General features: G+C 42.4%; 1 protein-coding gene across 2 annotated transcripts in view; it reads left to right on the forward strand.

Annotated features, from left to right (window-relative positions):
- LOC145990047 (uncharacterized) overlaps positions 1-19,479 on the forward strand; it is a 507,967-nt gene that overhangs the window by 439,963 nt on the left and 48,525 nt on the right. Inside the window, exon 8 of one of the 2 annotated variants that reach the window (XM_083125681.1) lies at positions 14,445-15,044. The exons of the other annotated variant lie outside the window; for it this stretch is intronic. Coding sequence (XP_082981807.1) covers positions 14,445-15,044 — 600 coding nt within the window. The remainder of the gene's footprint in view (positions 1-14,444; positions 15,045-19,479) is intronic. 2 annotated transcript variants of the gene reach the window in all.

Here is a 19,479-nt window from a genome sequence, read left to right on the forward strand (position 1 = left end):
CATTCATATACTAGATACAATCATGGACTATACTTGAAATGGCCTCCCCGATGGCGCAGTGGTTGCGTCGTCGCCTAGTAATCAAGGGGTCCCGGGTTCGATACCCGGTGGAGGCACAAGTGGTTCGGATTCCACTTCAAACTGAAGGTTCAGTCCCGATTGGCCTTACTGTGCATAAAGTGGACTCAAAACACCAAATCAATCAATCATATACTTGAAAAATGACGTGCTAAACACTACTTTCGGAGATCAGATGGACATGGCAATTTTGATATACAAGATGCACTTTTTCTACTTAGATTGTTTATGTCCAAATTGTATCCTAATAGATAATCTCGCAACAACGCAAAATGTTTAAATTTACTCGAATTCACAATGACTCATATACAGTGTGTTTATAAATGAACGGTGCGGCTTCAAAAATTAATAATAAATCTATTTATTACCTTACACGGACAAAACTTACACCGTAATCAGCAGCAACTGTCCAAGTTTATATAACTTTTTTTAAAATTGGTATAAAGATAGAAATCGAGAGGGGGCAATTGCCCCTCTGTGCCCCCTTGCAGGTGCTCTTGCCGTCTGGAAGAAATAGTGCACGAAAGACGTGAAAACTAAATCCATCTTGAGTATCCTTTTGTCTTGCTACTCTTAGATTCTGCAACCTTTCTTTCTATAGTCCAATGTTTGCCTTCCTTACCTCCTAGAATTGATTTCTGTACAAGTTTGAGGGCTAATCTACCCTGCCCCCTGTGGTTGTGCCACAACACCTTCTTCCGCCGTTGTTCCTTTGTGAACTTTCATCGGCTTCAAAATACTTCATTTTCTTCAAGAGCATAATATCGTTTAATAACCGGCGATATGATTCCTCTACCCTAAATTTCTGGAATAAAGTATAATAATATAAGGGCATGGAAATCTGGGAGGGGGGCGAGGATGGCCACCTCTCCCCTTTAGAAAACGAATGTCAGCTAAAAGTATATATTTCACACGTATAATTTGATTTGTCATACTAATTTACATTAATTATTATAATGGGGATGCAGGAATGCGATAATTTCGAATTCAAGTGGTGTTTCTTGAGGGGGCAACACTATTATCGGGTTAATATGCAATTGCATATGGCATATTTCTCTGATGTCCATGACGAGGGGGGCATTTTACCCCTCCCCTTGCACCCCGTGCGCACGCCTATTGCTACTCCTTTCTACACTAGTTGGAAGCTTTATTCAGTTTCGAGCCAAAAATGTAATTTAATATCAAATCAGGGTTGTTAAACGTCCACGAACCCATAAATTCTAATGGGTTCTATTGGGTTCCGCAACAAGACTGGAAACTTTTTTATCGCACAGTTTAAATTCGGTCCAAGTTGCGTATTCTTTCATTTCAATATGGAACTTAGACCGTCTTTTAAATTGATCCGGAAAGAAGGTCCCTTTGCCGTATTTCAATTGATCAGGAGAAAAGGTCCCTGGAACGATCTGAAATACATAAAAAGGCTCTTTACGGTCCAGATCCATTTATGCTTGCTAATATTCCCTGCTGAACCGGAATTGAATTGATTTAAAATTCCTGACCCTTTAACAACCCTGGTTGAAATTCATTTTTTTACAAACAACCATATTTTTCACGGCTATTTCACATTAATCCCATACGATATACTGAGTTATTTTTCGCAATGTTCCAATGAAAGGTAAGAGATTTTGGCTATTCCTTTTTCTTCCGTGATGTTAAATAGATTATATTCGTCACGCGCCTATAACGTTACTAGCTAACATTTGTGAATTGTTCTTTCCTTGTAACGTTAACATCTACCATACTGAATTTATTTACGTTCCTTATGTAGATGGTATGTACCCAACTGCATTTTGTTCCGTTCCGCTACAGTGGTTTACATTTTGTTACATTCCTATGTAACGTTAATTAACCATATTGCCTTTCACTTCATTCCGTTACGGAGGATTGCATTCATTACGTTCCTATGTAGCGTTATTTACTACCATGTTGCATTTCGTTACGTTTTTTTGTAACGCTAGTATATACCATATTGCATTTTGTTACTACGTTCCTTGTAACTTGTAACGGTAGTATATACCATATTGCATATTACGTTATGTTCCAATGTGCTCATTTCGTTCCGTTCCTTTATAACGTTAATATCTACCACAATACATTTTGTTACGTTCCTTGTAACGTCAGTCTATAACATATTGCATTTCGTTACGTTACATGGGTACCAGCAGTGGAACCATACTTTTCCTCCTACAAAATGGAACGTACCGTGTAACGCAAATTGGGTACGTTACGACTCCCTGGTCTAACATTCTTTTCTGTAAACAGAGCGTGGAACTCACTGCAAGGAGTGGATCTTAAGTTTTTGAAATTCCAAATAACTACCTTTCTTGTTATTTCATAGCCCCCTTACAGTCTTGCGGGTGGGGGGGGGGGGGGCGTTGGAAACATTTTAGAATTTCGCGGAGTGCCTGCCATTTCGTTACAAGGTTGACCTGAATGCACCGAGTCTCCCCCTTCAAAGAAACTGTGGAATTCTCCGATCTGACAACGGGAACTAATTGCAGTTTTGCCGTGGTGACGTCATCAGCTGTTGCCAAAGTAATTAGCTCCTCCCCCCCCCCCCTCGTCTCCTGCTCGGATCGCTTGTCGCCATGGTCTGATTGCTGTCGCACCTGGGAGCAGAAGTGAACCATTGACAGATTTTTTTCTTTTCTTTCAAGAGAAAAACACTTGGGTGTCACGTCCTGCCTTTTATTAAGCACACGCGGAGACGTTAATTAGTTGGGGTATTTCTCCGCCGCTCGTCAAGCAGCTTAACTGCCCTACGACTGAATTAGGCGAAGGATTCAGGTGCAATTCTGCCGGCACTTAATAAACTTACCCGGAATTGGCTTTCAAGCTGCTCCAGCAAAATGGCGCTCTGCAAGGTGTAGCTTCTACAATGAACATTTATCTAAAGCTCTCGCCACGAAAACAGTCCAGTCAAGGTCACGCCACCCACCTACAGTGTTGCCAATAAGCAATAATTTCAGCCGGATAGGTAAACGCGTGAAGTGTCGACTGAGCAGCTTAGAAGAAGAAGCGTGGTTACCCTGGAGGGCCAGGGATGTGGAGGAGGCAAGGGGAAGAAGCTCCGACCTTGACTGGCCTGTTTTCGTGGGGAGAGCTATAGCAACTCCCGCATCCTCAGCAAAGAGGCACGTTTCGTCCTTTTATCCTTATGTCGCCTGTAATTCAGCTCTTTCACGTCGCTCCCGTACCTTTCCCAATGATTGGAACTAGGGGTGGCCAAATCCTGATAAAATGTTATCTGGATATCGGATAATTTTTGTATCCGGAATATCCAAATGTGTTATATCCGGGCAGTTTCATCTTTAATCCGTTTCACGTATATTCTTTTATTCGCCTTGTGATCAAGGGGTTCCGGGTTCGATACCTGGTGGAGGCACATCGTGTTTCGGATCCCACTTTAAACTGTAGGTCCAGTCCCAATTAGCCTTACTGTGCATAAAGTGAACTTAAAACACCAACTCAATCAATCGTCATGTTCGTCAACCATCCAATCCCTTCGTTTATCCGTTTACGGATTCTCAGGATGATCCAGTTCATGATTATTACGATGATTTCGCATGTCAGTTGACAGCTGAGCCGGTTGTCCTTAATCTTATTGAATCTTCGGTGTTGACGCGCATTTCGCTGGAATCGCAACGTGATCCTGAGCTTTCTAAAGTCTTCGAATATGTTCAAGGGAGATGGCCACAATTCATCGGGAGAACAAAAGGTCATCCTCTCAGAAAAATATTCGACAGGCGATATGATGTCCACATACAGAAGGGATGTATTTTCGTGGGCGAAAGACTGGTCGTGCCTGAATCTTGTATCCAAAGTGTCCTTTCTCTGTTGCACAAATTCCACCAGGGAACGTGCAAAATGAAGGAATTAGCTCGTTCGTCGTTCTTCTGGAACACGATGAACCAAGACATTGAAAGGTTCACGTCTTTATGTGACACATGTTTGCGATACAATAACAGACCGAACGTACCGGGTACCGGATTCGAAACGTGGCCTATTACATAGCAACCTTTTGAACGTGTTCATCTTGATTTCTTCCATTTCTCAGACATGAATTTCCTGTTGCTGGTTGGCGCTTATTCTCATTGGATATCTGTATGGAGAGTGAAGAACATGCAATTTGACACCATGATTGGTCATTTAGATGAATTTTCTTCATGCTTTGGATATCCGAAAACCTATGTTACAGACAATGGCCAACCATTTGCATCTTCAGAGTTCAACTCTTATTGCTCGAAGAGAAATATCAAGCTTCTTCACTCAGCTCCGTACACCCCCAATCAAATGGTCTAGCTGAAAGGAACGTTGGGGTGGTGAAGAACTTACTAGAAAAGAACTTTTCAAATCGTTCATGCATCACGTTGAGAGAGATGGACAAGTTCGTTCTTGAGCTTTTAGGCAGATTAAGGAATACTCCAGTGCACGGGTATAGTCCAGCAGAACGTTTGCTTAAGTTTCGCTTTTGACACATCAAATGTTTCCAAGAATCAGCCTATTAGTCCCGTTCCGTTTATGCCGGGGGGAAAAGGTACTTGTGGAACGTCAATTCAGCCATGGATCCAAGTACAAAATCGGAGAAATTGTTAAGTTGATGGGCCGGAAGATGGCGAAGGTGAATGTAGATAATGACCTGATTGTTGTTCATCTCACGAGGATCAAGAGGTATCCCGACAAGGTTGGAAAAGACACCTTTGTTCGAAATCGAAGTCGGCCGCGCGGAAACAACCCAATGCTTCTTAGAGAGGAGGACTATCTCCCAGTACCTGCTACTGAAGATCTAGTGGAACCTCCAAATGCGACCTGCGACAATCAACCGGTTAGGAGACCACAGAGACCAAGACGACCGCCTGACCGCTATGGGCAAACTCCATGAAACGGGAGTCTCTTCAGCCGAAGGGAGGGAGAGTGTCGTATACCAATTGAACATATACACCGGACTTGATCTGCATCAGCAGTGAACCCAGACCTGGTTATTGAATGTTGTTTGTTATCAGTCTGTGTATTGCTTCTCTCATGTATGTCTCAAAATCATAGCCTTTCTTCGTGACGAGACTTCTTTCATTTATACCAATATGTAAGTCGTTGTACTTGTTCTGTTACTGTGTTCCTGAATTATACACTTTTGTTTGTGTTACAAATTCTGTCTTATTCTTAACTCCATTTCTTGGATAATCGAACAACTGAATGAACCCTAAACTTAACAGTCATGTTCGTCAACCATCCAATCCCTTCGTTTATCCGTTTACGGATTCTCAGGATACTCAATAAGTGTTTACCATTTTTTCTAAAACAGATCACTGCATTACTAAGTTCAGTATTTATTTATTTGCTTGTTTTTCTCATTGTGGCCCATTCGTACAAGGATAATGTCGAATCTTTACTTGTTAATTATTTCCTTAATTCAGAAACTATCTACTCACCAGAATAACTTACTGAAGTTGAGAAAGTAAATAGCGATGCACATCAGGAGCGTATATTCTAGGCTATCTGCGAAGCCTGAAGTCTAGAGAATAAAATACAGGAGGAAAATCGATCAGAAATTGTTAATAAAATTATTCATATCAGTGAAATGATGATGGTGATTCTCGAGTTGGCAACCTGATTTCTTGAGAGTTGGCAACCTGATTTCTTGAGATTTTGCAACCTGATTTCCTATGAGTTTGCAACCTGATTTCTTGATAGTTTGCAACCTGATTTCTTGATAGTTGGCAACCTGATTTCCTATGAGTTTGCAACCTGATTTCCTATGAGTTTGCAACCTGATTTCCTATGAGTTGGCAACCTGATGCCATATGAGTTGGCAACCTGATTTCTTAGGAGTTGGTAAACTTATTTCTATTCATAGCCTAGGACCTTGTGACATAGTGAGATAGCCCAGATCTTGGACTCAGTATACGCCACTGATGCACATACATGTATTATCAGGATATCCGGTGTATCCGAAACAGATATCGGATAATTTGAAATCCGGATTTTGTGACCATCTGTAATGGGAAGAGATTGTTTCGCCACCTCGGTGGCTGAGCGCCACTCACTGTGGCACTCACAAACATCCACGCCCGGGCCGGGATTCGAACCCGGGACCAGTGCCTACTTAGAGAAACATATTTTCGAAGATATCTGTTGTTTCGAAATTCTAAAAAGAAATGATCTGTTGATAATAATCAATGTTATATTAATTATGTTTGTAATAATGTTTTTTGGGGCGACCTACTGAAAAAGAAGCTGATAAAGAGTAGAATATTGACACGTTCTTTTAGTCAAAAGAACATGATTTAACTAAAAGAGCAAATAATAAGTTCACGTGAAAGACTCGAGAGCATTCGCGTGATGCCTCTCAGGGTATGGGGTAATATCTCTCTGTTAGTTCGTCAATTAAAAATCAAAGTTAAGTTTGCACTAAGAAAAAGGAAGTCTATTTTACTTCTTTGCAAACTAAATACTTATATGCCTAATATATAATCCATTTCACTGAAAGAAATTAAACTTCTTATAATTCAACTTGATCACTCTATTCCAAAACCGAGCCCGAAATTCAAAGTCAAGACAAAACACAATCGTAATTTCCATGGTAACAGCTCTTAAAAAGATAAGTATATACAGGTTAGTCACTATCCTGACATTATCAGTGATAGGTAAATTACAGAAATTTAGATTAAAGAACAATAAACATTTGTACAAGAGAAAAGATAATTAATAACAATATGTAATGATATTCGATGGTGAATTTATTTTGTACTTTATTATTTCCTCTCTTCTTTTTTTCCCATATAGTAACGTACTTGTTGGTCTTTTATCACTGACCGTTTTTCCTTCACGTGCAAACATCTTGTCGTTGCATGAGGTGGCCAGTGACAGAACTGTAAGTGAGAGATCTGTGGTGTACATGTACGCACATGTTTTTATCCCGTGGAATTCGGCATTCCTGTATCTGTGGGATCATGTTTGTTGCGTTAAGCTCATCTTGGCTGCACGTTGCGATTGCAAGCTGGCCAGTGGAAAGTTCATGGTCAAAGATCCCATTCTTGTATCTCCTCTCTGTGATTATAGAAACATTAAGTCGAATGTTTATTTTGCTTTTTTGTTTGTTAAATTTGTTTAACAGTACCAAGAAAGACTCTTCCACTTTTCTTCGGGTTTGTAAAACAGGACTCATTCGATTGTGTTTGTATTTTATGTCGCTCTCCTATCACACTGTTTTAAATCGCAGCTATGTGGATGGAAGGATGAAGTCACCGATAGAATTGAGTCACAGCCGCTGAGAATCTGGTGATGATTACACCACATTCGCCTTAGACAAGATCGACATTATGCAAGACATATTTTTCAGTGAAAATATTGGAACATTTCGCGGGCTTCGTGTAAGCCAGGCTATGCGTCCCAGGCGGGTGCAGCACAGTCGGCAGAACACCGGGAACCAGCTTTAGAAACTATGAGTCAGTATTTACTGTCCGAAGGATTTTTCGTTGTCATTTCCACTTAAAACATCACGGAAAAGTCCCAGGGGTCGGATAGTTATGCACTAAAAACATGCAAAATATGCACTTTAAAAATCCGTTTAATTTATAAATGCTGTATATTACAAACTATGAAAGATTACATGCCAGGCAATGAATATGCATTATTCGGAATGCTCATTCGCTACACAGATTGCTTTCTATTAATATGGTTCTGCGTTAAATTAAACACAATACAGTACAGATCAAGATCGTGATTGCATTTGATAACAACATGATGTCTCAAATTTTCAAACTTGAAATTCCTTCTGTTTTCAGCTAGAATAAATAGTCTTATATTCAGAAAACACACGTTCCACTTCGCAAGATACAAGTGGACTATATTTTAGGGCAAGAAAGTCGGACACATCAAGTTCCAGATCATCCACACGTTATCCATTTGTATGCAGAATTTTGCAAACTTTCACCATTGTTGCAAACCCACTGTTCCTTTTCAATACTGCATCCAATTTCTGTACATACACAGGATCTTCAACCTGGGCGAGGACCTCTTTAACATCTTTTTGATGCTTGTTTGAAGTTGTTGAAAGATTAAAGACAGAGAAATGATAAAGAAAAGAGAAGAGAAGCGAGAAGAAAAATAAATACAGTATATGCTCGATATTGGTTGTTGGTACAAAAATATGCACAACATCAACTTATTTTCATAGAAATATGCATGTGCATATGAATTATGCATTTTTAGTTAAAAATCCTTAAATATGCATATGCATAATTATCCGAGCACTAATCATAAGGTGGCTGGAACAGTTCTGTCGTACTGCATAAAGTAGGGACAAAAAGAGTCACCCAGTGTTACAGTGGACACCTGCATGAGTACAATCAGTGCTACGAAGTACTCTGCAATCCGCCATCAGACACGCCTCGCAGCTGGGATGTTGTATTTTGGAGGCTCCCGCCGTGATCGCTTGAACGAAAGGCAAGAGCACGAGAACCCTCTTTAAAATCCCACTGTCTGTTTTGCCCAAAACTTTATACCGGGTGGCCAGAATTAAAGTTATCCAACTCGGAGCCTTCTGTAGCCTGTTTGAGGCATCGCGGAACTCTGAAATTTGGTGAATCCACTTTGCAGACCATGGGGAAGAGGATGGCGATAAATAAAAAAAATAGTTCAATTTTCCACCACCAGGTTGAAATGTGGCGTTGTACTTCCATGATGGGTTGTACAAATAATCACGTTAAGTGATTTAGCTGAGTTATTAATTCGAAAGACATTTGTTCGTGGCTGGAAGTTGCGAGAAAATAATCTCTCGTTTATTGCAAGGTAAAGGCAAATCCATAACCAATTGGAGCAGTTTACGTCATTATTACAACCCATCATGGAAGTACAGCGCCACATTTCAACCTGGTGGCGGAAAATTGAACTATTTTTTAATGTTTTTATCGCCATCCTCTTCCCCATGGTCTGCACAGTGGATTCACCAAACAGAGGTCTACGATGCCTCAAACATTCTACAGAGGGCTCTGAGTTGGGTAACTTTAATTCTGGCCACCCGGTATGTTAAGGTTCTGGAATTAGAGCAAGAACTTTGTCGGCACAGTAATATTCCAATTACAGACGCCAGGGGCCCCGGATTGGAATCCCGGTCTGGGCATGGATGTTCTTCGTGTCATTTTCATCATATCACTCATCCTCATTTTCGCGATTAGCCAAAAGTGATAGAAGTAAAATAAACCCAACCAACCAATCAGTCAATCGTGTATGAGTAAATTTGACTCGTTCGATACTTCCCTTTCGAATGCGATATGAATACGAGAATGGAGTTCACAGATATCGAGGCGAGTACGAAACGTAATATTTGCGTGTGTAGCGAGTGCATAACATATGCATATTCCTTGTGCACCTTGGCGTTGAAATGCAGAAGGATGTGACGAGGCACCCGGTCTATGTTTAACGACGACGTCACCGAATTACGCAAGTCATTCACGGTGTGAAGGTGAAAGAAGCTCACACACTGTGATTGATTTGTTCACTCTGCCCTTTCATGCAGTGGCGGACGGTCCAAGGACACGTTACTGCGTCCGGGTTGAAGCCATTGGGAGTTGGCCCCAGACATCAGAGGTATGGACGATTTGCCACCAAATAATCGAAGGGTCGATCAATTTGGCACCAAATTGTTTTTTAAGTTTTATATATTGTATAAAATTATAAACGAGAGATGTAATATCTACGTATCATCACATTGGTCATTCATATTTTATATGCGCATTTCAAATATAGCGGTATAATTGTTTTATTTATTCTCCTTGTTCTCGACGTGATACATCAAACTGTATCTAAGAAATAACATATCTCGAGGACTGCAGAAATTTCTAGGTTTATTTCCTTTAGCATTTTTTCATCTCTATCTCTGTAAATGTTTTGAATGTGCCTCAAAGAGGCGTGATGTTAATCGCGACGGATGACAGTCAACAGGAAAACTGCATATTTTTCGCGAATGTGTAATTACGAGTAGAATAATTATATATAAAAAAGTAAAGTGTTCCCCTGTGCATAGCACCACGCCATGAAGGCGTATAGGGGGTGTGGGGGTAACGCCCCACACTTTCTTGATCCGGTCGTGAGTGGGGATGATGTGATCAGCATCACGCCCCTGACCGCCTTTACCCCCAGGGTTTTACCCAGGTACCCATGTTATTCGACGCTGGGTAGGCGCCGGGGCCGCTTCCACCGTTAGAAAAGTTCCCGGATTTGAACCGGCCGGGGATCGAACCCGGGACCTTGAGCATGGTAGTCAGACGCGTTACCGACTGAGCCACCGCGGCCACAATTCATTTTTCATTCACTTTCATTTTTATATTACTTTCTGTAATGCAACAACCCAAAAAACATATTTTAAAAAATGGTTGACCTTGCGCTTTAATTGCATTGGATATCAGTCTTTTGTTCTTTTCTTGTAATTGTAAAGAGGACTTTCGCGTTTGAGAATATTTGGATACTGTATTAGATGTTAAATTTCTGCTCACTGGTTATGAATAAAATTGTTTTGTTACCGTGATGATTTCTTGTTTGTATAATGTGTTGAACGCAAATGGCTTGCGTCACTGTTTTTTTACCTTACTTTTGACGTGGTGTAATTTTATGTTTGTATAATATGTCTAAATAAAATATAACTGGTTATTGTCGCTTTATTATATTGTAAATGTATTTAGTTATACTTTTGTACTGTACGCAGCTTTTTGTATTGTTCCATAATGTTTCTCGATTGTTGGTAGCAAATAGTCCGACACCCCCAGATATCAGTTTATCACATGAGAGATGTCCGGGCGACATACAGTGACTCAAAAAAGTATTCAACTCACCACAGGCTTCACATGGAAACATGTACAACAAGCAGAAAAGGAACGAAGATGGAAGTACATGTGCACAGACGTTTAGTGCATACTATTGAGGTACAAACTGCACAGAGAAGAAACACATTTAGTAGTTGACAGAAGGAGTGCAGAAAAATAAAAGACAAGATGCGTAATTGGAGCTCAAAAAAGTATTCAACTGTAATACTTGCAGCATACAATATTTGGTTTGTGTGACATCCTTAATACCTGCTTGGACCTACTTTCATCTTGATGATTTCCTGCAACCATTGTGGGGCTAATTTCACCAAGGTATCTGTTGTTTGTCGGGTAATCTGCCCCCATTCGTCCAACAAAACGCGCTTGAGGTCGTTTCTGTTGAAAATGTGGTGTTCTTGGAAAATATGCCATACATTCTCGATAGGATTAATGTCTTGCGATTGGGAAGCTGTTTTCCTCCAGCGTGAGGAGTTGTACAATAACCAGAGCTTGGTGTTGAGGGCTGAAAGTTTCGGGTTATTGTCCAGGGTGAACATGTAGCCACCAGTAAGCCCGATAATCTTCACCGAGTTGGATAGGTGCGCCTTCAAAATGTTGATGTAACGTGTGTGGTCCATTGTACCATCAATGAATTACAAATCACCAACATGATTGGCACTCTTACAGTCCCACACCATTACCCATCCCCCCATCGTATTTTGTTGTAGCTGTGAGATTTTTCTCATGTAGTTCACAGATCTTATGTAACCAAGCAAGTAGCCAAGTACTTTTTTGAGTCACTGTATGTTCGGTTCCCAAAGGTGGTTGAAGGCAGTTTCCTTCTTGCTTTCCCAACTTTAAAGCTCTCCCGCGTGTTTGATTCATTTGTTATTTGCTTCGCTTTTCTAGCGCTGAAGGCGACTATGATGGTGATGAATGCTAAATGTAATTATTACTTTTTTCCCATATTTCGCGCTGCGTTTTCTGCCACTCTAATCTAATCACAGCGATGAACCAAGAAGCCGAAAAGGAACGCTCAGATCGTCACTCGATGGCGAGATCACGAGTCTCCCACCCAAACCGCCAATTTCTGTGGTATTATTTATGCGTTCGACTGTACGTTTTACTAACCGAAGACCAGTCATTCCGCGCCGAAGAGTGGCAGATGACCGCGAAAATTCCTGAACGCCGGTTACAGCTGATGTCACCTTTCCCCGCAGGGAAATATTTGAAGGGAGACACGCGGGCGCCGTAACATGTAGCGGCATGCTTTCTTCGTGAGTCACCACCGCCGGCTCTGTAGGGCGTTTCTTTTAACGTCTGGCGGGGCTTTCCGACCACAAATTCATCCGACCTGACCGCCCTTTCACTGCCAGTATCTGTCTCCCTAAACGTCTTTACGCAGGCGTCTTCTCCATGGATAAAACTAACCGAGGTGGAATTCCTGAAAACAAGAAAAAAGAAACTACTGCCGGAGACACGAAATCAGGCGTCTGGTAAAACATGCGGTGTTGCCATAAAGAAAGTATGAGGCACAACTCGTCCAGGAAGAACATTTTTTGGCTAGTTTTGGCTTCTACAGTCGACAACACTATCACTGCTTCCAAAAAGTAATTGAAATGAAAATTGTATCATCCAATTACTTGTGCGTTACAGAAAAATATTATTTGGGTATAGAGTTTGGGTGTCACTTATTGTTTTAGAATAGAAATAGATTTTTAATAATTTACAATGATAGAAATATTACAAAACATCTGACACTCGTTCGGATTATCGTAGTATAAAATACTGGTGGAAGATAATGTTTTTATCCTGTGATCTTAACTCATCATGTAATGTGAGCCTCCCCAATGGCGCAGTGGTAGCGTCGTCGCCTTGTAATCAAGGGGTCCCGGGTTCGATACCCGGTGGAGGCAAATAGTGGTTCGGATCCCACTTTAAACTGTAGGTCCAGTCCCGATTAGCCTTGATGTGCATAAAGTGGACTTAAAACACCAAATCAATCAATCATCATGTGATGCATGAAGTGAGCTTCGATTGGTCCATGAATCGAAGCCGTTAATGATTTTTGGCGTGGGGTGACCCACGAACGGGAGCTGCGATTTCTGCGGTGGTCATTTGACACTGACGGACAGGATCCAGCTTTTCTAGTCGGCTCGGCAACACGAGCATTGCGAGAATACTGTGGAGGAACAGTGAAACCGAGTCATCCTGTCATCGTGCTATTGCCGGATTATGTAATTGGGAGCGTATTCTGTGCACAATTGGGGCAAGAATATTCTTCCCTGGGAAAGTTCGGGCGAGGTCGATGGACTCGGAAGTGCAAGCAGGTGCATTCGTTTAGCGTAACCTGTCCGTGGGTGAAAGCGGCTCTCGGTTGTCACGATGCACAACCAAAGTTCCTTATTGTGGCAACTTTGCTACCGACGGTCATTTGGATGCAAAGGAAAGAACAATCCTTCCTCCTGCTACATCTTGTTCTGTTTTCTCTATTTTTCGTCGCCTTTCTACTCGACTTTCGAACTAGCCACCGAAGTTCCCTTGTCAGTGTCCCGTCATCTATTTCATCGGATCATTACTCATCTTCGCGATTAGCCCAAAACGGAAGGTCATTATACGTCTGCATGTTTGTTTGTATTTGGTTATTTTGTGTCGATCTTTTGCTACTTTTGCACAATCGCGACGATGATAATGAATGAATTTGGATTATGTGAGATGAAAGGACTTCACCGGGCTGCATTGTTCTGCAAGAACTGCAGTTCAGGGTGTATTGCGTGGGAGAGGTTGACTTTTGATTGCGTCACCTGGTCAACCCTTACACACTTTGTGGATACGTGGAAAGCCAATCCGTACGTGTACTTCAGGCGATTGAAAAACAGTATTTCTAATGCCATTAATTATTTCCATTTTAATTTAATCTTTCAGTGCACGTAAAAATACAAATTTGTAATCTCAATGCTTTGCATTAATCACACACATTTGTTTGAAGTTAGTTAAATGTTCTGTTCAATCAGCGGGTCTTTTCCACTGTTTCCGAGGTAGTTTTTAAACTATCCTTGCCAGTGGCGGCGATTGGGTTTCAAAACCGGGGGGGGGGGGGGAAGACATTATATTCCCCTTTGCAGTAATGTTTAGCATAGAGTGGGGGGCAAAAGCCGCCACTGATCCTTGCCTTTTTTAATATGTTGTGCAGGCCCATTTACAACTTGCATTTTTAACATCTCAAGGGCTCTTCACCAGGGTTGAAAAAGGTTCGTGGACCGTATTTAAATTCATTTGGAAAAAAGATTCATGGACCGTATTTACATTGATCTGAAAAAAAAGTTCCTGAAGCGGTCCAAAACCCATTTACGCTTGCTGATTTTCTCTCCTGGATCGGAATTGAATTTATTTAAAATTTATGGACCTTTAACATCCCTGCTCTTTACACTCCTTGACAACTTTAAGGTAAGGGGATTTTTTTCTCATGCGCTTACTTAGAACCCGAAGCACCAAAAATTTTAACTCGTGTCAGACGTTCATATTTGAACGTAGCTTGTAACGTTATCTTGTTTTTGTGTTTTTCAGATAAGCTCGAATTGGTCAGCGAGGCTTTGGTGAAGCTATCCAAGAAGCAAGGGTCCACGGACAACATCACGGTGATAGTGGTGTTCCTGCGGGACCCCTCAGAGCTAGCCGCCCAGGACCCACGCATCCCGAGGTTGCCGCAGCCGGCGGCCGATGGACAGAAGCTCTTGAACGGCGACAACATGGAAACAAGCTTCAACTCCTTCCTGAACGGTCCGGACGCCAAGAAGAACCACCTGGAGCTGGACGCCGGGGGAGAGCCCCAGCTCGCGACGTTCGCCAGCTTCGCTCGCAAGCAGCAGAACGGGGAGGGGCTGTTCCTCAACCACGAGACGACGACGAACGGCGGCGGGGACGACGTCTTGGCTGCCTTCGCCGGCGACCTGGGGCCCGAGACTAACGTTGATATCGACGATTCCGGGTTCATCTCGCCTGCCGCGACCGGTGGCGCCGCGACGGCCGTTCCCGGAACCGACACGGCGAACCTGCTCGGCTTCACCGAGGAGGTGTCCGACTACGAGTTGCAGAGGCAGCAAGGGGAGGCCTTCGATCCTGTGAGGGAAGCCAGGGAAGAAACACCGACCCCGCCGGCAGATGAAGGTGAGTCCACCCTTTTCCACTTTGCATGCTTTCTTCGTCGTCCACCTGTGTTGTGTGTGACCCCCGACTGCTGGCGCCGTGAGCGATATCCCGTTCCACACTCTTGGACTACAGCGAAGTATAATACGAGAAACTGGATGTCGCCACTTCCTGCATGTTTCCCGACGAAATTCCACACCCCGAAAAGGAAGATCTTCAGTTTATTGTGCCTGGCACTGAGGTATTTCAAGTAGAGGATCGCCACGCCATTGTCCTGTAAGCTTCGCATGTACGGTGCAGTTAAAATAAATACCTCATTTTTCAACACTAGGATGTCCATTGTTGTAGAACATTTGAGGTAAATGTAAGCGCATTAATTCAGAAGCAAAGTAACTAGTTATATCATGTTTTGACACACAATTGTGGAAACTCCCCCCCCCCCCAATATACAAGCTCGACCAGTACTCGAACCCGGCTCACTGGCATACTGTCATTGACATACCGAACCCCACTGCATTCAAATCACGCTACAACAAATTCTTACAGGAACATGGTGATATAGATTTGGCACTAACTCTATATATGTAGATTACGAACATTCTCGTATATTGTGAATATATTTGAAGTAAATACATTTCAAATTGCTATGGCTATCTTATTGCATATACTTGGTTGTCATCCACAGCCCCGTAGGTAGATATCTTGGCACCCCCTCCTCCCCTAGTACCAAGCACTTAACATTTTATGTACGTCCTTCGATAGATTCATCTTAATGCATGGTTTGTGCTATTTACATCCTACAAATTTTGAAAGAAACTAAAGATAGAAAACTCATTAAAAATAATATATATTATACTATTTAAAAAAATCATAGTTTGCATTTCTTATTAGTTTAGCATATTTAAGAATCTTCAGTTACATCTGCGTCTGAAGAACATTTTAAAAACGTAAGATTACTAAGAATTTGGAAAACAGAAAATTCCAGCAGGGTGTTAACAGACTATACCCCTTCCAAGTGTAAATTTCTCAGTCGCATAATCTGTTTCCGCCTTCTGTGCATGGCGCACAGATCAAGTCCTGATTCGCCTACCGTGTTTTGTTTGCATGGAGGCTGTCTCCAGTCGGGTCTTCCTTGTCGCACAACAGTTTTGCTACCTTGTGTTCTGACGTCAGACGAAGAATGCCTACCAGGTTAGGTTCCATTAGCATTAATACAATGAAAAATTATTATTTAGGCTAAGAGAACTAAGCATAGCTAGCCTAACCTCACAACGTAGGCGTTTAGCCTAAAATTAAAAACCATAATCCCGTGACGTCAGAACACAAGGTTGCTCAAGTGTTGTGCGATAAGTGAGACCCGTCTCAGTCGGTGTTGCCTTTCAATTAATGGTGACTCATTGCTGCCAATGAGCTCTGTAGCTCAAATGATAAAGCAATGACACGGGTAATCGAATCTTTATCGAGTCTTCATTTTTCGTTAAGTTCCTACGAAAGTAACTCGCCTTAATGCTCTGAAAAAATCTCTTGAGTTCCCAACGTAAAAATGAAACTAGCAAGACGAAGAATTGGCTGTTTACATGCCACATATTTGATCTGTCAGCTATTGTAAAGAGCTGCTACTCCAATCCTTAGTTGTCCAAGTAATACATGCGTTGCTTCAAAGAGAATTAATACGGAATATATGGAAGCATAGCTGTATTTTACTTCTGTAATCGAAGGGTCCCGGGCAGTGGCGTGCCGAAGGGGGTTTGGTGGGGTTATAACCCACATTTTGGCTCAGTACACCGAAGAAAAAGAACAAAGGTAGGAGAAAATGCCGAATGAGGGCTGACTACCAGCGAAAGTGTACATAACCCCTCCCTTTCGAAAATCCAGGGCACGCCACTGGTCCCAGGTTCCATACCCGGTGGAGCCACATAGCGATCCCGATCCCACACTAAATAGTAGATCCAGCCTCGATTAGCCTAGCTGTGCATAAAGTGGCCCGAACAGAAACCCTGTTTCATGTCATATTTCTACATTTTAGGTTAACTGTGATAGAGCGCCCGGTTACGTGTTCGAGCTTACAATATCTTATGCTCTTGACCAGCTAGTGCGATCTTTGGGGGTTAAAGTTCGCATTTTGAGATTTCATATAAATATATTTCTTTTCTGGCTCGTGCTCATTTATAAACGTCATTCTTGGTAACGTGGTTACCGAGAAGAAAGGGAGGTTTGGTGTCGGTAGATTTCGTTCGTAGATAGCGACTGCTATTCTCGTCACACGTTACGAGAGGCGGGGTGAAGGGGAAGGCGTCGTTGGCACACCGGGAGGTTTTGGGAGCAGAAGCGAGCTGCATACGTAAGCGACAGTAGCTTCGGTTGTTCTTGAGCACACGTGACGGGACAAGAATAGAGGGTGGTGGTTGGGAGTGTTTCTTTCGTCCTTTCTCAGGGTGGTAGTGACGTGAGGGTGTACATCAGGGGCGTGTCTCACCGATGGATTAGTATCACTGAGTTCCGTGGTTAGCACAGGGCGCTACGACGCCAGAGGTCTCGGGTTCGAATCCCGGCCTGGACACGGCTCTTCTTTGAGAGTGTTCCTTCATCCATTTGTCATATCACTCATGCTCATCGTCGCGATAAGCCAAAAGCGACGTCAAGTAACCTAATTCAATCACGTGGTGGTAAGGTCGTCGGCTTATAATCAAGGGGTACCGGGTTGAATACCCGATGGTTCGAAATCCACTTTCAAACAGTATGCCCAGTCCCGATTAACCTTTCTGTGCATAAAGTGCAGTTGGAAACAAAACTCTGCATCAGGGGTAAACAAACCTTTTTTTTTCTTTTGTATACAGGGCCAGTATGTATTCATCCATACTTACATTAAAGGTAATGAAGAATAATATTAATGTCACTTTTATAAATGCAAAGGCGGCCAACATGAAAAGCTGTGATGGACCGGTTGTGGGGCCCTAGTTAGGGCGGTCATTGAGCTACTTCATACAGTACACGGCGAGACATCAACTGAAACTTTCTACATTTCATGAAAATTTTGTTTTATACTGACTAACTCACTCTTTAGTTTTCTTAAACCCGAAGGTTTATGGCTGCAGCAACACAAGCATTAAATCTGTCCCTATCCTGGGCAAGATCAATCCAATCTTTTCCATCATTACCGATTTACTTTAGGTCCATCTCAACATTATCCCTCCATCTTCGTCTTGTCTTCCTACAGGTCTCTTACCGTCAGATTTCCCAACAAGAATCCTGTAAACTCTTCTCTCCTCTCCCATTCGTGTCAAATGGCCTGCCCACCCATTTATTATTATCTATTATTGTTATTATTTTGGTCAGTTAAATCAGTAATTTGGTTCGTTTGACAAGTTTCCACTCCTGTCTCTGTTGATGTGGTGTTCTTCCGTACAGTATCTTTGTTCAGGTGTCGCTGCCGGGAATCGAATGAATTAAAATAGAATCACGGCTTAATTGTGGTGGAGGCAGCGACCACCCCACCCCTCTTGATCACCGATCAATCTAGCAACGACGCAGGCCCTGCAGACGAGAGCGAAACAAATGACTGATGGAAGCGAGTTCTCCAGCAGACAGAAATGAAATCTGCGACGCTGGCTTGTGCAAATAGGCCTGTTTACCCGCCAGCCGCTCTCGCCCAGGATACAGGGAGGTTTCCATGGCAACCGGCGTCGTAACGATGCGAAAGGGAACAGGCGGTGGTGGGGGAGGCAGCCTGATGGAGTCCGTCCTGGGATCCAGTTCGACAGGAAATATAAACTCGTCGGCTGTCCCTCTCCTCACAGGCGAATGTAATATGCGTGGGGCAGGGTGCAAAGTAAATGGAGAATTTTCATGTTTTCTTCTGTATCGAGGCCTGTATCTCGGGCAGGATGGGGGGGGGGGGTATATGAGTTATTTTATTGTGATCGTCACTTGCTCTTCCTTTAATTCTAGTGTGTTGGTGAAAAATACTTGGTCGCAAACTGCAATATTTTGTTTCTCTCGTTTAAGCGGGGTTGTTAAAGATCCAGGAATTTTAAATAGATTTAATTCCGGTCCAGGAGAGAAAATCAGCAAGCGTAAATGGGTTCTGGACCGTAAAGAACATTTTTATCTCTAAAGTATTTCAATTCGGTCCAGGAACCTTTTTTTCTGGCTTAATTTAAATTCGGTCCGGGTCCTTTTTCAGACTGAATTTTAATACGGTCCAGGAACCTTTTTTCCGGCTCAATTTAAATTCGGTCCGGGATCCTTTTTCAGACTGAATTTTAATACGGTCCAGAAACCTTTTTTCCTGATCAATTTAAATTCGGTCCAGGTCCTTTTTCAGACTGGATTTTAATACGGTCCAGGAACCTTTTTTCCTGATCAATTTAAATTCGGTCCGGGATCCTTTTTCAGACTGGATTTTAATACGGTCCAGGAACCTTTTTTCCTGATCAATTTAAATTCGGTCCAGGAA

This window comes from Lepisma saccharinum, chromosome 7, assembly GCF_977018435.1.
Source record: "Lepisma saccharinum chromosome 7, izLepSacc3.1, whole genome shotgun sequence".
Classification (NCBI taxonomy): domain Eukaryota; kingdom Metazoa; phylum Arthropoda; class Insecta; order Zygentoma; family Lepismatidae; genus Lepisma; species Lepisma saccharinum.